At 44.2% G+C, this 16,961-nt stretch overlaps 1 protein-coding gene across 1 annotated transcript in view; it reads left to right on the top strand.

The window, feature by feature from the left end:
- Window positions 1–729: 729 nt before the first annotated feature.
- The window catches only part of DHTKD1 (dehydrogenase E1 and transketolase domain containing 1), a 53,737-nt gene continuing 37,505 nt past the window's right edge, over window positions 730–16,961 (top strand). The window contains 2 exon segments of the mRNA XM_032624493.1: window positions 730–981; window positions 16,133–16,288. Coding sequence (XP_032480384.1) covers window positions 825–981; window positions 16,133–16,288 — 313 coding nt within the window. The 5' untranslated portion in view covers window positions 730–824.

Below are 16,961 nucleotides of genomic sequence, written 5' to 3'. Positions count from 1 at the left end.
GCAGTTATCCTGTATCTACCTTTCCACTCCCATCTCTCAATACACACCCAATTCGCCGGCCTCTTGGAATCACTTGCAATGCCTTGCAGCCTCTCCCAGGCTTCTGTGCTCATGCTTGCCCCTCTCCTTGGTGTGCCCCTCACCTTGCACATTTACCTTACTCCACATGAAATCTTCCACGTCCACTTTCTCTTCACTCCTATTCTATCGCTTTCGTACAGGCTCCTTCTCCCCTATTTTATTCTTTCTCCCTCAATGTTTCTTACAAAAATGCAAATGGAGGGGGGATGTTGATTTTCTGGTTACTTCCTATGACCTTTCCTTCAAACCAAGTCCCTTGGTTTGAGTCCCAGCCACTTTTCATGCACCCTGTCGCTAATTTTTCCTTTCTGTAGGAGACTGCATCGTGTGTGTGAGGATGTGCTCTGGGGCTTCCAGGAGAGGGGTGGTGGGTGATCACTCCTGGTGGGAGACCGCAGCATATATAGGTATATCAAGGTTTATACCAGAAAGCCGGTAACGCTCTACTCAACACTCCCCATTTTCCCAAATCCAGGGCTACCCTCAGCCTCTAGGACCGCGCGACTCCCAGCGGATCCCGGGGCGTGGCTTCGCTTTGAAGGCCGCTGATCTAGATTGGCTCCGAGGGCCGGTCCTGGCCAATCAGGACTGGGGGCGTTGTCTCGAAGGCGGGGCTTCCCCTCGCCTACCCCCCGCTCCCTCCTCTCGCCTCCCAAGCGGTGGGTTCCAGGAGCTACCTCCCTGTGGACGCGACCCCTAGATCTCCCGCAGAAGTCTCTGGGCCCGGGGGGGCCTGGCGGGACATGGCCTTGGCCACTGTGGCAGCAACAAGACTGGGCCTCGGCCGGGCCCCTCCGCTCCTCCTCCGGCGCGGCTACCAGACAGAGAGGGGTGTCTACGGCTACCCGCCGAGGAAACCTGAGAGCCGGGAGCCCCAGGGCGGCCTGGCGCGCCCCCCAGGTCAGGGATTGGTCCCGGGCGGTGGGCGTGGGGCCTGGGGAGGCAGGGGGCCTTCCTGCCTGGCCTGGGGTGGGGTGCTTTTGATAGTTGGGGCTTCTAGGGGCCTCAGTGTGCGAGTAGGAGGGTGGGGAAGAACGTGAGGCGAGGGAGCAGAGGCGGACAGGCGTGCATACAGTCAGGGTCGGGGTCACAGAATGGTTTTGTGAGCTCTTGTCTTTTCCATTCCTTGGTCGTAAAACGTATAAGAACTTAGCTCTTTGCGGAGTCGGGGCTGCAGGAAAAGAAAAGTTCTAAGATATCCCAGCTCCTGGAGTTCACCCAAGGATACATTTCCAGGTCCGTCTCCAAAGCTGGTGTGAGCTGGGATGTGTGGGGATCGCGACTGTGACAGGGTGAAGAGGGCAGTTAGTAGATTGGTCTTGGACCACAGCATGGTATTTATTATCCATCTGTCTCCTCTGTGTAGCCTCTTTAATTTCAGAGTTTAGAACTCTTTGCTGAATTTAGAAACGTGTTACTCAGGTTTTAATGTATTACGAGACACGAATATCAGTTTTTGGAAGCTCTGTTGCATCCTCATATGCTAGAGACTAATTTTGAGCATTTGGTTTATGCTCCAAAGTTATTGTACCTTTATTCATCTTCACAGAATAGAAGATGAACACAGATCGATTATTAGAGGAAGGTCATTTGGCATCTTTGATCCAGTTATTGGATTAACAATTAGCCCCTTCATCGTCTAAGCACCTGACCTTTGAGCAGTACATCACACACTGGAACCTCAATATTTTGCTTTTGATCCCAGGGGACATTTAGAATAAAACTGATTCTCCTTCTTGAGTCTAGCGGGTTTCTTTAGGGACAGGATTTTGGCCAGCTAGATTGCTAATCCCTTGAGAGTAAGACTATAGGTATCTTTTTTTTTTTTTTTTTTTTTTTTTTAAAATTTATTTATTTATTTTTGGCTGTGCTGGGTCTCCGCCGCTGCGCACGGGCCCTCTCTAGCTGCGGCGAGCGGGGGCCACCCTTCACCGCGGTGCCCAGGCTTCTGACTGTGGTGGCCTCCCCTGTTGCGGAGCTCAGGCTCCAGGCACATGGGCTTCAGCAGTCGTGGTTCATGGGCTTCAGTAGTTGTGTTTCATGGGCTCCAGAGCGCAGGCTCAGCAGCTGTGGCTCACGGGCTCAGTTGCTCCGCGGCACGTGGGATCTTCCTGACCCAGGTCTCGAACCCGTGTCCCCTGCATTGGCAGGCGGATTCCCAACCACTGTGCCACCAGGGAAGGCCCGACTATAGGTATCTTATTTTACTTGGCAAATTGAATGCCCAGAATTTTACATGCCAACTGTCCTCAAACTGAAGCGTGCATTCAGATCACTCTGCATGATGTTAAAATGCTAGCTTCCAGGCCAGCCTCCCCCTCCCCTCCCCCAAACCCCACCCTAGTTCTCATTCAGTGGCCTGAGATGAGGTTCAGGAATTTGTATTTTTATGTCACTCTAGGTGATTCTCTAGCAGGACGTCCGTGACCACCATGGCCAAACACTGTTATAGTCCTAAGGGATGTATGTGTAAGATGTATTTGACAATCTCTTCTTCAATTAAGAACGTACTAGTGTGTGCTCAGTGTGCAATTATTGTGATCTTATTTGAGGTTTTCCCTCACTGCTGGGTCTCTGATTCCTATTAACAGCCTGGCAGTCGAGAATTAATCTTTGCTGGGAAAAGTCTGGGCTGGTGGTTCTCAATGAAGACTGTATCCAAATCATCCAGGGAGCTTTGGGCTGGTGTGGTTTGAAAAAATATCTCTGGAGTTGATTTTATCTGTATATAATCTTCTCTCTTCCCTCATCACCAACTTGTGCCTCCCCACTCCTCCTAGCAATGAACTTGCTGTGTTGTGGAATCCTTGGTGAACTTTGAAAGTTCAGTATTGAGTTAGAACTGCAGGCTAAGGGTACAATATTGTGTTGTACTGAGAGGATAGTGTAAAATCAATACTGAGAAATAGTTGTTTGTTGCAGTTATGGGATCTGACTTAAGGAATTTTTTCCTTATATCTTTTTTTAATACTCTGAATAAAACTTAAAGGCAAGTGGGCCGTTTTGTAACTTTCTTCAAAATTATCATTCCATGTAGATCTGTGACAGTTCTTTCTGTTTAAGAACTTATCACATCATTTTGTAAAAACTCTTTTTATAGATACTACTCCTACTAGGCTGTGTGGGAGAATGGGGAAGGAGATTACATATAGCTCACGTCCAAAGAGCTTGGTCACACATCTATACATACCTGCAAGGGAGACTGGAAACCAGTCTTTACTCAGGGTGGCTACCTTCCAATTAAAAATTATTTTGAGAGCGAAGAGGAAAATAAATGTTGGAAAATAATTAGTAATCACCACGCTCGGCCCCTTTGGCCATTCAAATATCCTAAGCTTTTCTTCCCAAACATAGAATGTACTCACTTCCTCCCTCCTCCATTAAATTCCTTAATCCAGCTCAAAGTCCATTTTCTCTGGAGAATGTGCAGTCCTCTCCAGCAGGTGTGGCTGTGGCTCCTTGGAGTCTGGAATTTTATGAACTGCTATCCATCCTGAATATATACACATTCGATGTACAAAGGAAACTCCCATCCACAAGAGGAAAGAATGAGGAATTTATAGTGGCCACTGGTTCAGACCAGTTATCAAGTCCTGTTGGGTAGGAATGATAAAGCCCCTTTATGTGGCTGAGTGGTAAATTCACTAGATTATCCGGCCCCTCAACTCTGCCCCTGTCCCTTCCCCTGGTCTTGCCTTATGGGTTCTTCTTCTTTTTTTTTTTTTTTTAAATTTGCCCATTTTAAGGATGTAGTTTTTTTTTGGATGTTGGGGGTAGGAGTTTATTTATTTATTTTTGCTGTGTTGGGTCTTCGTTTCTGTGCAAGGGCTTTCTCTATTTGCGGCAAGCGGGGGCCACTCCTCATCACGGTGCACGGGCCTCCCACCATCACGGCCCCTCCCGTCGCGGAGCACAGGCTCCAGACGCGCAGGCTCAGCAGTTGTGGCTCACGGGCCCAGCCGCTGGCATGTGGGATCCTCCCAGACCAGGGCCCGAACCCGTTTCCCCTGCATTAGCAGGCAGACTCTCAACCACTGTGCCACCAGGGAAGCCCATGGGTTCTTCCTTAACCTGTATCTTCTGAGGGCATTGGGGAGTGTGCCCTCCTTGGGGGCTGCACACCTTTCATGGTCTACTTTATTTTGATAAAGTTAGGAGCCTGAGAGTTACTTTAGGTAGTCATCAATTACAGATTTTTTTTTTTTTCTGGCCAGAGTTGGGATTTCTTTGGCAGTTCAGTTTTTAATTTTATTTATTTTTTATTTTTTAAATTAGTTTTTATTGGAGTATAGTTGATTTACAATGTTGTGTTACTTTCTGCTGTACAGCAAAGTGAATCAGTTATACATATACATATATCCACTCTTTTTTAGATTCTTTTCCCGTATAGGTCACTACAGAGTATTGAGTAGAGTTCCCTGTGCTGTACAGCAGGTTCTTATTAGTTATCTATTTTATATATAGTAGTGTATATATGTCAATCCCAATCTCCCAATTTATCCTCCCCTGCCCCATTTCCCCCTTGGTAACTCTAGGTTTGTTTTCTACATCTGTGACTCTATTTCTGTTTTGTAAGTAAGCTCATTTGTACCATTTTTTGAGATTTGGAGTTGGGATTTCTTTGGCAGTTCAGGTTTTTAAAAAATTTATTTATTTATTTTTGGTTGCATTGGGTCTTCATTGCTGCGCGCGGACTTTCTCTAGTTGTGGTGAGCGGGGGCTACCCTTAGTTGTAGTACGTAGTCTTCTCATTGCAGTGGTTTCTCTTGTTGTGGAGCATGGGCTCTAGGTGCCCGGGCTTCGGTAGTTGTGGCTCACGGGCTCTAGAGCGCAGGCTCAGTAGTTGTGGCGCACAGGCTTAGTTGCTCCACGGCATGTGGGATCTTCCTGGACCAGGGCTCGAACCAGTGTCCCCTGCATTGGCAGGCTGATTCTTAACCACTGCGCCACCAGGGAAACCCGGCAGTTCAGTTTCTTAAATAAAATTCCTAGGACTGCAGTCTTTTTGCTTTTTGGATTTTTGCTTCTAGTCATTCCATGAGCAAGTTGCCCACAGTCAAAGAGCTCATCCGGGCCTAGTTTTTAAGCCTGCAAACCCTGGTCTTTTATTTACTGCTTCTACCCATTCTACTCCCTAAATTTAATGGTGTTTATTTTGAGACCATCTCAACTAATATGCTGTAGTGGGAAGGCAAAACCCTTTGTGTGATATTGAAGGCTCAGCTGGCTTTCATCATCTAACAGATAATGCTTACTAGAAGGTACTTAAAAAGGGGTTTCATCTTTTCTCCTATATCCGGCCAAGACAGCCTCTTCAGAACTACCTTAACTAATTGCTTCTACTCTTCCAACCTTGGCTGGGTCTGCCCTCTAGGTACTGAGGCCACAGATGGAGAAAACCTCCCAGTAGTGGAGTGAATTTCCCTCCATCTCTTCTTAATGATGAACTATCTCCTCCTTGACCTCACCTTTCTTCTGGGGCTTTCCTGAAGATGACAAGAAATGATGAACACAGACTACTGAGCTACAGGCTCCATGGGCATGCAGCCTGCCTTAAAAGATATCGCAAGTGACAGTTTTACCAAATGTCAGATAACATAACACTGCTTCAGCTTTCTAGTCTGAAATACCTGGGTCCTCAGTACCCACCACCTGACTGCTAAGCCAGTGTCATATACATTTTAGGTTCTGTTATGGCAGCAACCCACCTCCAGTAGCAAATTCAATATTGGATAGGATGTGTTCAGGGGCTGTGCCAGAGACCTGGAATAACAGTGGGTTGAATAAAGTAAGTAGAAGTCTGAGCTGGTATGACAGCTCTGCTCTACAAAGCTGTAGGGGCTCAAGTTTCTTCTATGTTGTTTCTTTGCCACCCTGTGGGTGTTGCTTTCAACTCTGGTCAAGGATAGCTCACCACTATAGCCACATACTGGCCAGCAAGAGGGAGGAAAAGGGGGAGGGGAAGAGAACACCATCCCTTTAAGGGTAAGACCCAGAAGTTGAAACATCACTTCTACAATCCTCTCATTGGCCAGAACATAGTCATATGGCCACCCTGGCTGCAGGGAAGGCTGGAAAGGGTATCCTTATTCTGGGTGGTCATATACTCAACCATCTGTTACCATAAAAGAGAAGGGAAAATGGATGTTGGGAGTTATAATAGTCTCTGCTACAGATGTACTTTAAAAATCTGGGGCAGGCAACTTTTTCACCTTGTACTTCCTGTCACATTTTGAGCACTCTATTTCTCAAAGCCTTGCTTTCTTCATATTTTCACTAACTAGGATCCTAGTCTAGGTGTTTAATTCTGGCCTGCTACCAAAAAAAAGTTGAATTCAAGGGTTCTTAACCTGGGCCCATGGATCCCTATGAGAAGGTTTCAGGGGTTCTGTGTACTTTGCACAACTCTGTGTGTGTGTCTGTTTGTAGGCCGAGGGCCCGTAGCTTTCATCACATTCTCAAAGAGATCCATGACTTCAAAGAGGTAAAACTGCTAGCTTAGCTGGTATTATAATTTATAGCCTAGTTCCCTTCCAGCTTAGTCCAGTCTTTCTAAAACGTTGGTTTAACTGAGTCACTTTCTTACTCAGGTCTCCAAAGGCTCTACTTTGCCTCTCAAAATAAAATGCAGGTTCTTTAGGTTGCTACTCAATGCACTTCATGTTTCTTGACCTGTTCTAGTTCTTTCTTACCTCTTTCCACATAAATTCCCCCACTTTCCAAATCTCTTCTTCACTTTGTGCCTTTCCACTTCTTACTCTCCACAGTCCAGCTCCATTCCCAAGTTCTCCGTGACATCTTTCCAGACAACTCCAGGCTATCCTAATCTGAATTCCCTTAACTCTCAGTATGGGGCCCAACCCCTTGGACTGTATTAAACTTTTTCTAATTGTGTGCAGTTTTGTGCGGGGATCATCTTCTCATTTACATTGTAAGATCCTGCCTAGTAAAGACCTTGTCTTATATTCCTTTCAGCTCTACACTTAACTAAATACTTATTAAATGATTGATTCCTACTAAGAAGTGGAAATAGGGTTCTGTATATGCAATTTCTTTGTGACATTTAATACATTTGAATTTTGCACGTACAACCGTAACACCAAGAACTAAGAAACACTTTATATATAGGGTAATATACTGTATTACCATGTTCTAGAAAAAAGAAAAACTTTTTTTTGCTGATGAAGACAATTAAGATTCATTGGGTTTTTCCTTAAATTCTGTTCAACTGTGTGCTTATGGTCTGTTCTATTAATTATAGGAGGCTGATGAGGCCAAGGACACAGTTTAATTGGCTTTAGTCTTTCTTTTTTTTGGCCTCGCTGTGCAGCATGCAGGATCTTAGTTCCCCGACCAAGGATCAAACCCATGCCCCCTGCATTGGGAGGTGCCCCCTGCATTGGGAGCACAGAGTCTGAAGCACTGGACTGCCAGCTATGTCCCAGCTTTAGTCTTTTTCGTAATGCCTACCAGTTGTCCTACAAGGTGCCATCTTTGTTGAGAGGAATGACTGAGTTAGTGGGATGGATCATGTACATTAACTTTTGGTATTGGCAAAATGAATCAAAGGACAAACCCTACTGAAAATGGACACAAGGCATCCTCCCACATCCAAGGTGACATAGAGAAATGGGAGGAGGTATGGTCAAAGTTATGGTGCCTCCCTCCTCCTCTTTGACCTTCATCAGCCTTCTTTCTTAATATGTTTATCTTGGCCAAATATCAATGCCTGCATAGGATGACTACTTCATTTACTAAGATTTTCACTGTAGCAAGACTTTGAAGAGATATTGGATTTGCTTGTAGTAACCTTTTTGGGTGGTAGCGGCTTCACTAGTTAAAATTTGACCTGTGATGAGTGTCCTTGTAGCTGGCTAGTAAAACAGCTTGTACTTTAACCTCTGTATACCTCAACTTCCAAGTAAACTTGAATTTATTTATCAACAATCCTAATTTAAAATGGAGGTGGGTTTCCATATACATTTTAGAAGTATTTGTTCTAGTTCTGTGAAAAAAGCCATTGGTATTTTGATAGGAATTGCACTGAATCTGTAGATTGTCTTGGGAAGTATGGTCATTTTAACAATATTAATTCTTCCAGTCCAAGGCCATGGTATATCTTTCCATCTGTTTGTGTCATCTTCCATTTCTTTCATCAGTGTCTTATACTTTTCCGAGTATATGTCTTTTACCTCCTTAGGTAGATTTATTCCTAGGTATCTTATTCTTTTCGGTATGACACTAAATGGGGTTGTTTCCTTAATTGCTCTTTCTGATAGTTCGTTGTTAGTATATAGAAGTGCAACAGCTTAGGACCAGTGATTCATAGGCATAAATTTCATTATGAAGGATTTGGGTTATTAAAAAATGGCAGAATTTAGAGACCATTAGGAGATGGGAGCTGTAAGATTCCAAACAGTGTTTAGCGGTTACTGATCTTGGCGATCAGCTTTAGTAGTTGAAGTGAGGTTGCAGGTATGTTGCATATTAGAAATAATAGGAGCCTTGGGAATTCCCTGGCAGTCCAGTTGTTAGGACTCGGCACTTTCACTGCTGGGGCCTGGGTTTTGTCCTGGGTCGGGGAACTAAGATCTCACAAGCAGCGTGACACGGACAAAAAAAAAAAAAAAAAAAAAAAAGAAGAGAAAAGAAATAATAGGAGCCTTTACTGGAGGTATAGGAAAAACAGTTGGGGAAAATCTTATTGCATTAGAGATTTTCAAAAATATTTAGATGATTTTTTAAATGTTTCAATGACTTCTAGTTATCTCATCCTGTTCGCTGTAGGCCCTGGACTTTCCTTTTCACTTTTTGTTATGGTATAGTGGGTAAAACACTGGATTAAAATCAAGCACACCTGAGTACAAATAGTTCCAATTCCAGCTTCTTCATTACCAGTGTCACCTTCTGCAAGTCACTTAACGTGTTTGGGCCTCAGTTAACTCTTCTGCAGATAAGGGTGCCTATTTCAGGGCTGTTACAGGATTAGATAAAATGACGTATCTGAAAAATCCAACACAACGTGTAGCACAAGTTAGTACTCAATAAATGGTCACTATCATTTACTATCAATCTGTGACTGTTGCTTACCTATTTCGGCAATGATTTAAGAAAGGAATCTCAAAAAAAAAAGGAAAGGACCAGAACAAGATTTCTATTTAAAGTTTGGTTTTTTTGCAAGAAAGAACTATCTGGCAAAATAAATTTAGCTTATAAAGATATCATGTTTGAGATGGGAAGAGAAGATAGGATGTAAAATGAACTCAGCGGCACAGCCTAGGTATGAGTTTCTTGTACAGAATTCATAATAATAGTATTCTGGTACCAAGTCTTGCCTTTTGATATGGTTACCTATGAAGTTCCTAAGTTGAAGCTGGTGGCAGCTGTCTCATTTCTTTTTTTCTATAAATGTCTGTTGTTTATTTATTTATTTATGTATTTGGCTGCATTGGGTCTTCGTTGCTGTGCGCGGGCTTTCTCTAGTTGTGGTGTGCGGGCTTCTCATTGCAGTGGTTTCTCTTGTTGTGGAGCACGGGCTCTAGGGCGTGCGGGCTTCAGTAGCTGTGGTGTGCAGGCTCAGTAGTTGTGGCTCATGGGCTCTAGAGCGCAGGCGCAGTAACTGGGGAGCACAGGCTTAGTTGTTCCTCGGCATGTGGGATCTTCCAGGACCAGGGATCAAACCCGTGTCCCCTGCATTGGCAGGTGGATTCTTAACCACTGTGCCACCAGGGAAGTCCCCGTCTCATTTTAATAGGGCCTAAGAGGGGACTTCCCTGGCGGTCCAGTAGTTAAGACTCCACGCTTCCATTGAAAAGGACATGGTTTCGATCCCTGGTCAGGGAACTAAGATCCCACATGCCGCACGGTGTGGCCAAAAAAAAAAAAAAGAAAAAATAGGGCCTATGGGACTTCAATTACGGAGTTCTCTTTCTTGGAGTCTTCAGTATTTTTATAGATAGCCAATGTTCCCACTTGCTCTAAGCATATGCTGACTTGAATGCAGAGACTGTGGATTGGATCTAGATATCTTGGGGGGAGGCTGTTTATGACCAGATGAGGAAAGAGAACTGTATTGACTTCCAGTTGAAGTACTAAGTTTAGTTTAGGTTATCTGTCAGTGTACTTTATGGTTAATATGAACACATTTCTTTCTGAAAATAAAATGCTATTCAACACTATCCAGTGCCCCCACCGTGTTTGCTTACAGCAGAGAATAAAGTGAAGTAGATATCCCTATCATAATGTTTTTTATTTGTTTGTTTGTTTTGGGTGCACGGCACGTGGGATCTTAGTTCCCTGACCAGGGATTGAACCCGCACCCCCTGCATTGTAAGCACAGAGTCTTAACCACTGGACCGCCAGGGAAGTCCCTCATAATGTTTTTTTACTCTTGTTTTAGCTAAGGTTCTTTTGGTCACAAGCAGCAGAAACCAACTCTGGCTATCTTAAGCAAAGAGGGGACTTTATTTGAAGGGTACAAGGGTATCTTCTAGAGCTGAAAAATGTTTCAAGTAATCAAGAAGGGAGTGAACCAAAGCTAACTCTGGGAATATTGGCAGAGGCTGTGTGTGGCCCGATAAGGCACAGCTGTTAAGGTACTTAGCTCCTGTGTCACCCATAATGTGTGTTGGGGGTTCACAAGACCACCCCACATTTAGAGATTCTCCAGAAGGGACTCATGGCACTCAGTCTATAGTTGTACTCATGGCTAAGGTTTATGGCAGTGATGTGATAAGGACACACAGCTGGACCATAATGGAAAAGGCACAGGAAGAGTCTGGAGTACCTTTGTGCAGGCTTCCTTCTGCGTTCTCCCATGAGGCATCACACGGAATGCACTCCTCTTCAAGAAACACAGCAACATGTGTGCAATGTTCCTGCGCAGGGAATCCTATTAGAGTCTCAGCACCCAAGGTTTTGTTTTCTTTTTTTTTTTTAACATCTTTATTGGGGTATAATTGCTTTACAATGGTGTGTTAGTTTCTGCTTTATAACAAAGTGAATCAGTTATACATATACATATGTTCCCATATGTCTTCCCTCTTGCGTCTCCCTCCCTCCCACCCTCCCTATCCCACCCCTCCAGGCGGTCACAAAGCACCAAGCCAATATCCCTGCAGGGTTTTTATTGGGAGAGGTTCGTATAAGCACCCTCTGCATGTGCCAAAATCCCAGACTCCCAGAAGGAAAGCAGGTGTTCAGCCTAAACTACCTTGTTCTCCCAAACAGTCGAGGCACAGTGGATCACCCTTACCAATTAGGGACAGGTGAGGCCATTCCTGAAATTCAAATTCCCAGGCAGCAACCAAGAGCATAAACCTTGCAAGCAGGCTTTTCTAAGGATAGCAGTCTCACGCTCACTCTTCTCATATCTCTTAATTCCAAGTCTCAAATTCTGGGAAGATTGAATCTGACCCACCTTGACTCAAGTGTCTTTGGAATCCATTGACTCTTTGGGAGGCAAAGTGGAGCAATAGAGACATGGCCCTGGAACCCACCCTCTGGGACGGGAGGGTACAGTTCTCAGAAGAGAAGGACCCAAAGTGATCAGGAGGGACCCACTGCAGCCCTCATACGGCATGTTTGAGGGCTCTGGAAACCTTTGATCGGGAGGGTTCTGTGATGCCATTACAATACAGTGAATTTCAGGACTTCATTCATTCAAGTAATAACAAATATCTCTTGAGCATCTACTATGTGCCATTCTCCTGAGCCAGAAGCACGCCTCCAGTATTTTCCATTTTATTTGGAAGAAGAGCGTATATATCTGCTACTGTGGTTTGCCCTATTCTCTCTGGCTTCTTAGGAATTTAAACATCCAATTAAATTCCTTTGAATTTTCACAGATATCGTGAGCACTGAGTCATTTGGTCAGTATTATGCCTCAGGTGAAGGGATTCATTTTTCTCTTACAGTAATCCTTTGATTTATACAGTAACAGGGAGTTTTTTTGTGAAGAAGATATGTATTCTATTGCTGTGATCCAATCCATTTAAATCTTTTAATTTCATTATTTGCTACCAAAGTAATCCAGCTGAAGCAATTTTATCCAATGCATTTGACACTGAAACTTGGTCAGTTAATTTAACAAAAAATCATTAAATCAAGGATTATCATAATGAAATGAGAGACGCTTTACGTATTTTAACTCAAGTATGTTTATTTTTGGTTTTGTATATGCAGATCTTTAAAGTGAAGAGCACTTATGAAAGCAATCTGAGTGCGGAATCTCCTAGATTTTTATAATGTCTCCCCTAATGTTTACATTTCCCCATAGCAACAGCCTTAGGAACAAATATAATTTACTCTTACAAGCATATAGTCAACTGGTGAGGGCAGTGGAGAGAATCTGATCATCAGAAGCTTTCAGGGTGTATTTAAGTCAGTTAAATGGATACAATTTAAAGAGCTCTGGGAATTTCCTGGAGGTCCAGAGATTAGGACTCGGTGCTTTCACTGCCTTGGGCCTGGGTTTGATTCCTGGTCGGGGAACTAAGATCCCATAAGCCTCATGGTGTGGCCAAAATAAATAAATAAATAAAGAGCTCTACTGGACACGTTCATTACAGAAAACTTAGAAACTATGGTAAGCAAGAAAATTTTTTTTTTTTTTTTTTTGGCTACGCTGGGTCTGCATTGCTGTGCGTGGGCTTTCTCTCTAGCTGCGGCGAGCCGGGGCTACTCTTTGTTGTGGTGCACGGGCTTCTCCTTGCGGTGGCTTCTCTTGCTGCGGAGTATGGGCTCTAGGCTCAAGGGCTTCAGTAGTTGTGGCTCGAGGGCTCTAGAGCACAGGCTCAGTAGTTGTGGCGCACGGGCTTAGTTGCTCCACGGCATGTGGGATCTTCCTGGACCAGGGCTCGAACCCATGTCCCCTGCATTGGCAGGTGGATTCTTAACCACTGCGCCACCAGGGAAGTCCCAAAATTAAGAATTTTGTTTGTTTGTTTGTTGTTTTATTTGCAGTATGCGGGCCTCTCACTGCTGTGGGATCCTCCTGGACCGGGGCACGAACCCGTGTCCCCTGCATTGGCAGGCGGACTCTCAACCACTGCGCCACCAGGGAAGCCCCAAAATTAGGAATTTTGACATAGGATCATCCCTAAGTTTTTGGTCTATTTCCTTTATATATGTGGAATATATACATGCAAATGCAGAGACAAATATGGAGTATATAGATACTATGAAATATATATTATACACCAATTTTAACAAAAATCAGGCTTATGCTATATATAGTGTCTTTTAGTCTTTTTCCATCTAAACAAACTGATGCTTTTCCAGTAAGCATTCTCCTACAGCATTATCTTGTGATGACTTTTGGCCAGTGGGGATTAGTTATCAACACTGTGGCATGTCCCTAAGAGGACTGGGGGTTTGTAGAGAGTTAGAGGACTAACTACAGGGGAATGTCAGTGAGGAATGAGGAGGCATTGACTCCACCTTCAGTACTGGAGGGATGTGTGTGTGGGTGATGAGTAACTTCACCTTCCACCGGTGTCCTCAGGGGAAAGCAGATTCCCGTGACGACAGGAGTATAAGCAATTGTTTAGGGAAGAGGTGAAGAAGGTAGGGAGACCTGTTAAGCATGGAACAGAATTCCAGAGGTCATAATGGAAGGATCTGGGAGACAGAGAGGGAAGAGATATGGGACTGGGTCTGGTGGAAGATACCAGAGCAGTGAAATGAGGGTCTGAGAGAAAACAGATGGTCAGGATGGATGGAGAACGTGCCCCAAGGTGGGAGACGAATAGTCCTCTCTCTCTGGCTCCTTCAGAATAGTAGGTGCCGCATGTTCTTCGGGGTGAGCAGCATCCTTTTGTGCCAACTCCCCCGTCAGTGTTCTAGAGTATCATTAAAAACGTGGCTTTTCAGTTAGAAATTTCAGTTAGAAATTGAAGCAGTGATCCCTGAGCTGATGTGGTTCACTAAAGAGAATGTTTTCAAAAGAGGGCTAGTAGAAGACTTCCCTGGTGGTCCAGTGGTTAAGACTCCGCGCTTCCAATGCAGGGTGCGTAGGTTCAATCCCTGGTCAGGGAACTAAGATCCCACGTGCTGTGTGGCATGGCCAAAAGTTTAAAAAAATAAAAATAAAGCATTAAAAAAAGGAGGGCTAGTAGATTGTGGTGAGAATGGTGATGATAACCCTACATATTTACCATTGGACTTACCCCACTAAGGATGTAGTTTTGCAGATGATATTGGAAGTCGTGGATGAGATCACCTAGAGAGAAAGTAGATTGAGAAGAAGACCCTGGGCAGACCTGGGGAGAACCAATATTTTAGAGGTGGACAAAGAGGAGGATCCCCTAACCCACTTCTCGCCCAGCAAAAGTGATTGAGGTTGAGTAGCCAGCGAGTTAGGAGGAAACCCAGGATCTTGCAATGCCAGAGAGCCCAGGGAAGCAACTGTTTTTATGGAGGAGTGGCCAACAGGGACAATGCTTTAGACAGATATATCTGTCTGTATTTTAGCCAGAAATATGAAGGTGTCCTACTTCATAACCAGAATAGAGACTGTAGCAAAATTATATATGACTCCTCCAGCTTGAAATCAGTTTATTTACTGGGATTGTTTGATGAGTTTATTAGACATAGTGTGGGTCCTCTTAACTGCCGGATTTGTGCCAACACATCCTACATATTCGTATGAATATTGAATGCATGTTCAACACACCTCAGTTCTTTCCTCTAAGCCTGTGACAAGAGATACACTGTGCAGTACCCTGAATACAAACCCCAGCACATAAACATGTAGCTCTGAAATCATTGTATAGCAACACATGTTCATAAAATGGTCAGTAAGTATTTCAAAATATGCTAACAATTTTCTTTGGGTTCTGAAAATAAACATGCAAATTTTTGTAATGTTCAGAAAATGTGTGCCCTTCATAGTGGATTTGCTCATCTTCACAGATTTGTGCTTGATTTGTATAAGACCACCTTGATGAACTGAAGGTTAATCGATTGTGGGCTTGAAGGATTTTCTTCCAAATTTTAGAAGGGCTTTCCTGTGGGAAAGGGAAGAAAAGCAGCTTCTGGCTCAATATAAAAATCATCTAAGATAGAATTGGATTCATTGAAAGGTAATAATTCCCCCTTGAGTAGAGACTGGGGAATTACTCATTTAAGGCTGTACAAACGGGCTTTAAAATTTTTTTTCATTATGTGAGTAACAAGATAATTTCTAAGGTCTTTTCCTACTGTACGATTTCATGAGTGTATGGACCTGGGGTCTTTAAGAAATAAGGAAGGCTGGGACTTCCCTGGTAGTGCAGTGGTTAAGAATCCACCTGCCAATGTAGGGGACACGGGTTCTAGCCCTGGTCCGGGAAGTTGCCGCATGCCGCAGAGCAACTAAGCCCGTGCGCCACAACTACTGAGCCTGCGCTTTACAACCCGTGAGCCACAACTACTGAGCCCGCCTGCCACAACTACTGAAGCCCACGCACCTAGAGCCCGTGCTCTGCAACAAGAGAAGCCACTGCAATGAGAAGCCTGCGCACCCCAACGAAGAGTAGCCCCCGCTCGCCACAACTAGAGAAAGCCTGTGCACAGCAACGCAGACCCAACACAGCCAAAAATAAAATAAATAAATTTATAAAAAAAAGAAATAAGGAAGGAAATGTAACATTGATTTTGTAGTTCAAATTGTCTGTATTTCTAATGTACGATATAAAAAATCTCAAATAATAATTAAGAGGACTATAATTATCCATAATCTCAGCATTTTAACAGTTATTTTCAATTTGGGGTGCTTCCTTTAAATATCTATCCTCGTGCATAATTAGTTTCACAAATGTGCACTTATAGTTCTGTTTCCTTTCTGTATTTTTCAGTGACTTTCGCTCTCAGGAGATAAATTTAAGGAAATAAGTGTGTTTTCCTGGAGTCTGTTAGTCTTTAATCCTGAAAACCACTGGCAGCTGTGGTGGGTAGGAGCCGTGTGTTTAAAACTGTCCAAAGCCACAGAGGCTTCTTTGAAAAACTGATTTTGCAGCTTGTGGGCATTTCCTAAACTATATTGTTCTATTGTTTTTTCTCCCTGAATTAGTGGATCATGGCCTTGCCAGGTTGGTGACGGTATATTGTGAGCATGGCCATAAAGCTGCCAAAATCAACCCCCTCTTCACTGGCCAAGCCCTGCAGGAGAACGTGCCTGAAATCCAAGCCCTCGTGCAGACGCTACAGGGACCCTTTAATACCACAGGTAAAGCCCATCAACAATGGACTATCCACGTGACAGTTAACTGCCAGTGAGGTGGGGCTTCTTTCTCTGTTCTTGAAGGACCCACATGCCTGCTGGAGCTGAAGCTTCCACGGGTGTGAGGGGACAGTGAGGGGCACATTCGAACACTGTCTGGGAGAAGCAGTGTTGGGGTTCTAGAATGGTCTTCTGATAGGGCCCGTTTCTTCTCTATTCAAATCATATGTACAACGGCCAGAGGGTACATGAAAAGGTGCTCAGCATCACTAAGCATCAGGGAAATGCAAATCAAAACCACAATGAGGGTCTTCCCTGGTGGTGCAGTGGTTGAGAGTCTGCCTGCCGATGCAGGGGACACGGGTTCGTGCCCTGGTCCAGGAAGATCCCACGTGGCGCGGAGCAGCTGGGCCCGTGAGCCATGGCCGCTGAGCCTGCGCGTCCGGAGCCTGTGCTCCGTAACCGGAGAGGCCACAACAGTGAGAGGCCCACGTACCGCAAAAAAAAACCCCAAAAAACCTCAATGACCTATCACCTCACACCTGTTACAATGGCTATTGTCAAAAAACCCCCCAAAGATGGATAAACAACACGGTCCTGCTGTCAAGCACAGGGAACTATATTTAATATCCTGTGATAAACCATAATGGAAAAGAAAATGAAAAAAAATGTATATATA

The sequence above is a fragment of the Phocoena sinus genome, chromosome 2 (genome assembly GCF_008692025.1).
Source record: "Phocoena sinus isolate mPhoSin1 chromosome 2, mPhoSin1.pri, whole genome shotgun sequence".
Classification (NCBI taxonomy): domain Eukaryota; kingdom Metazoa; phylum Chordata; class Mammalia; order Artiodactyla; family Phocoenidae; genus Phocoena; species Phocoena sinus.
Note: the sequence above shows the minus strand (reverse complement) of the source record. Positions and strands in the feature narration are given on the sequence as shown.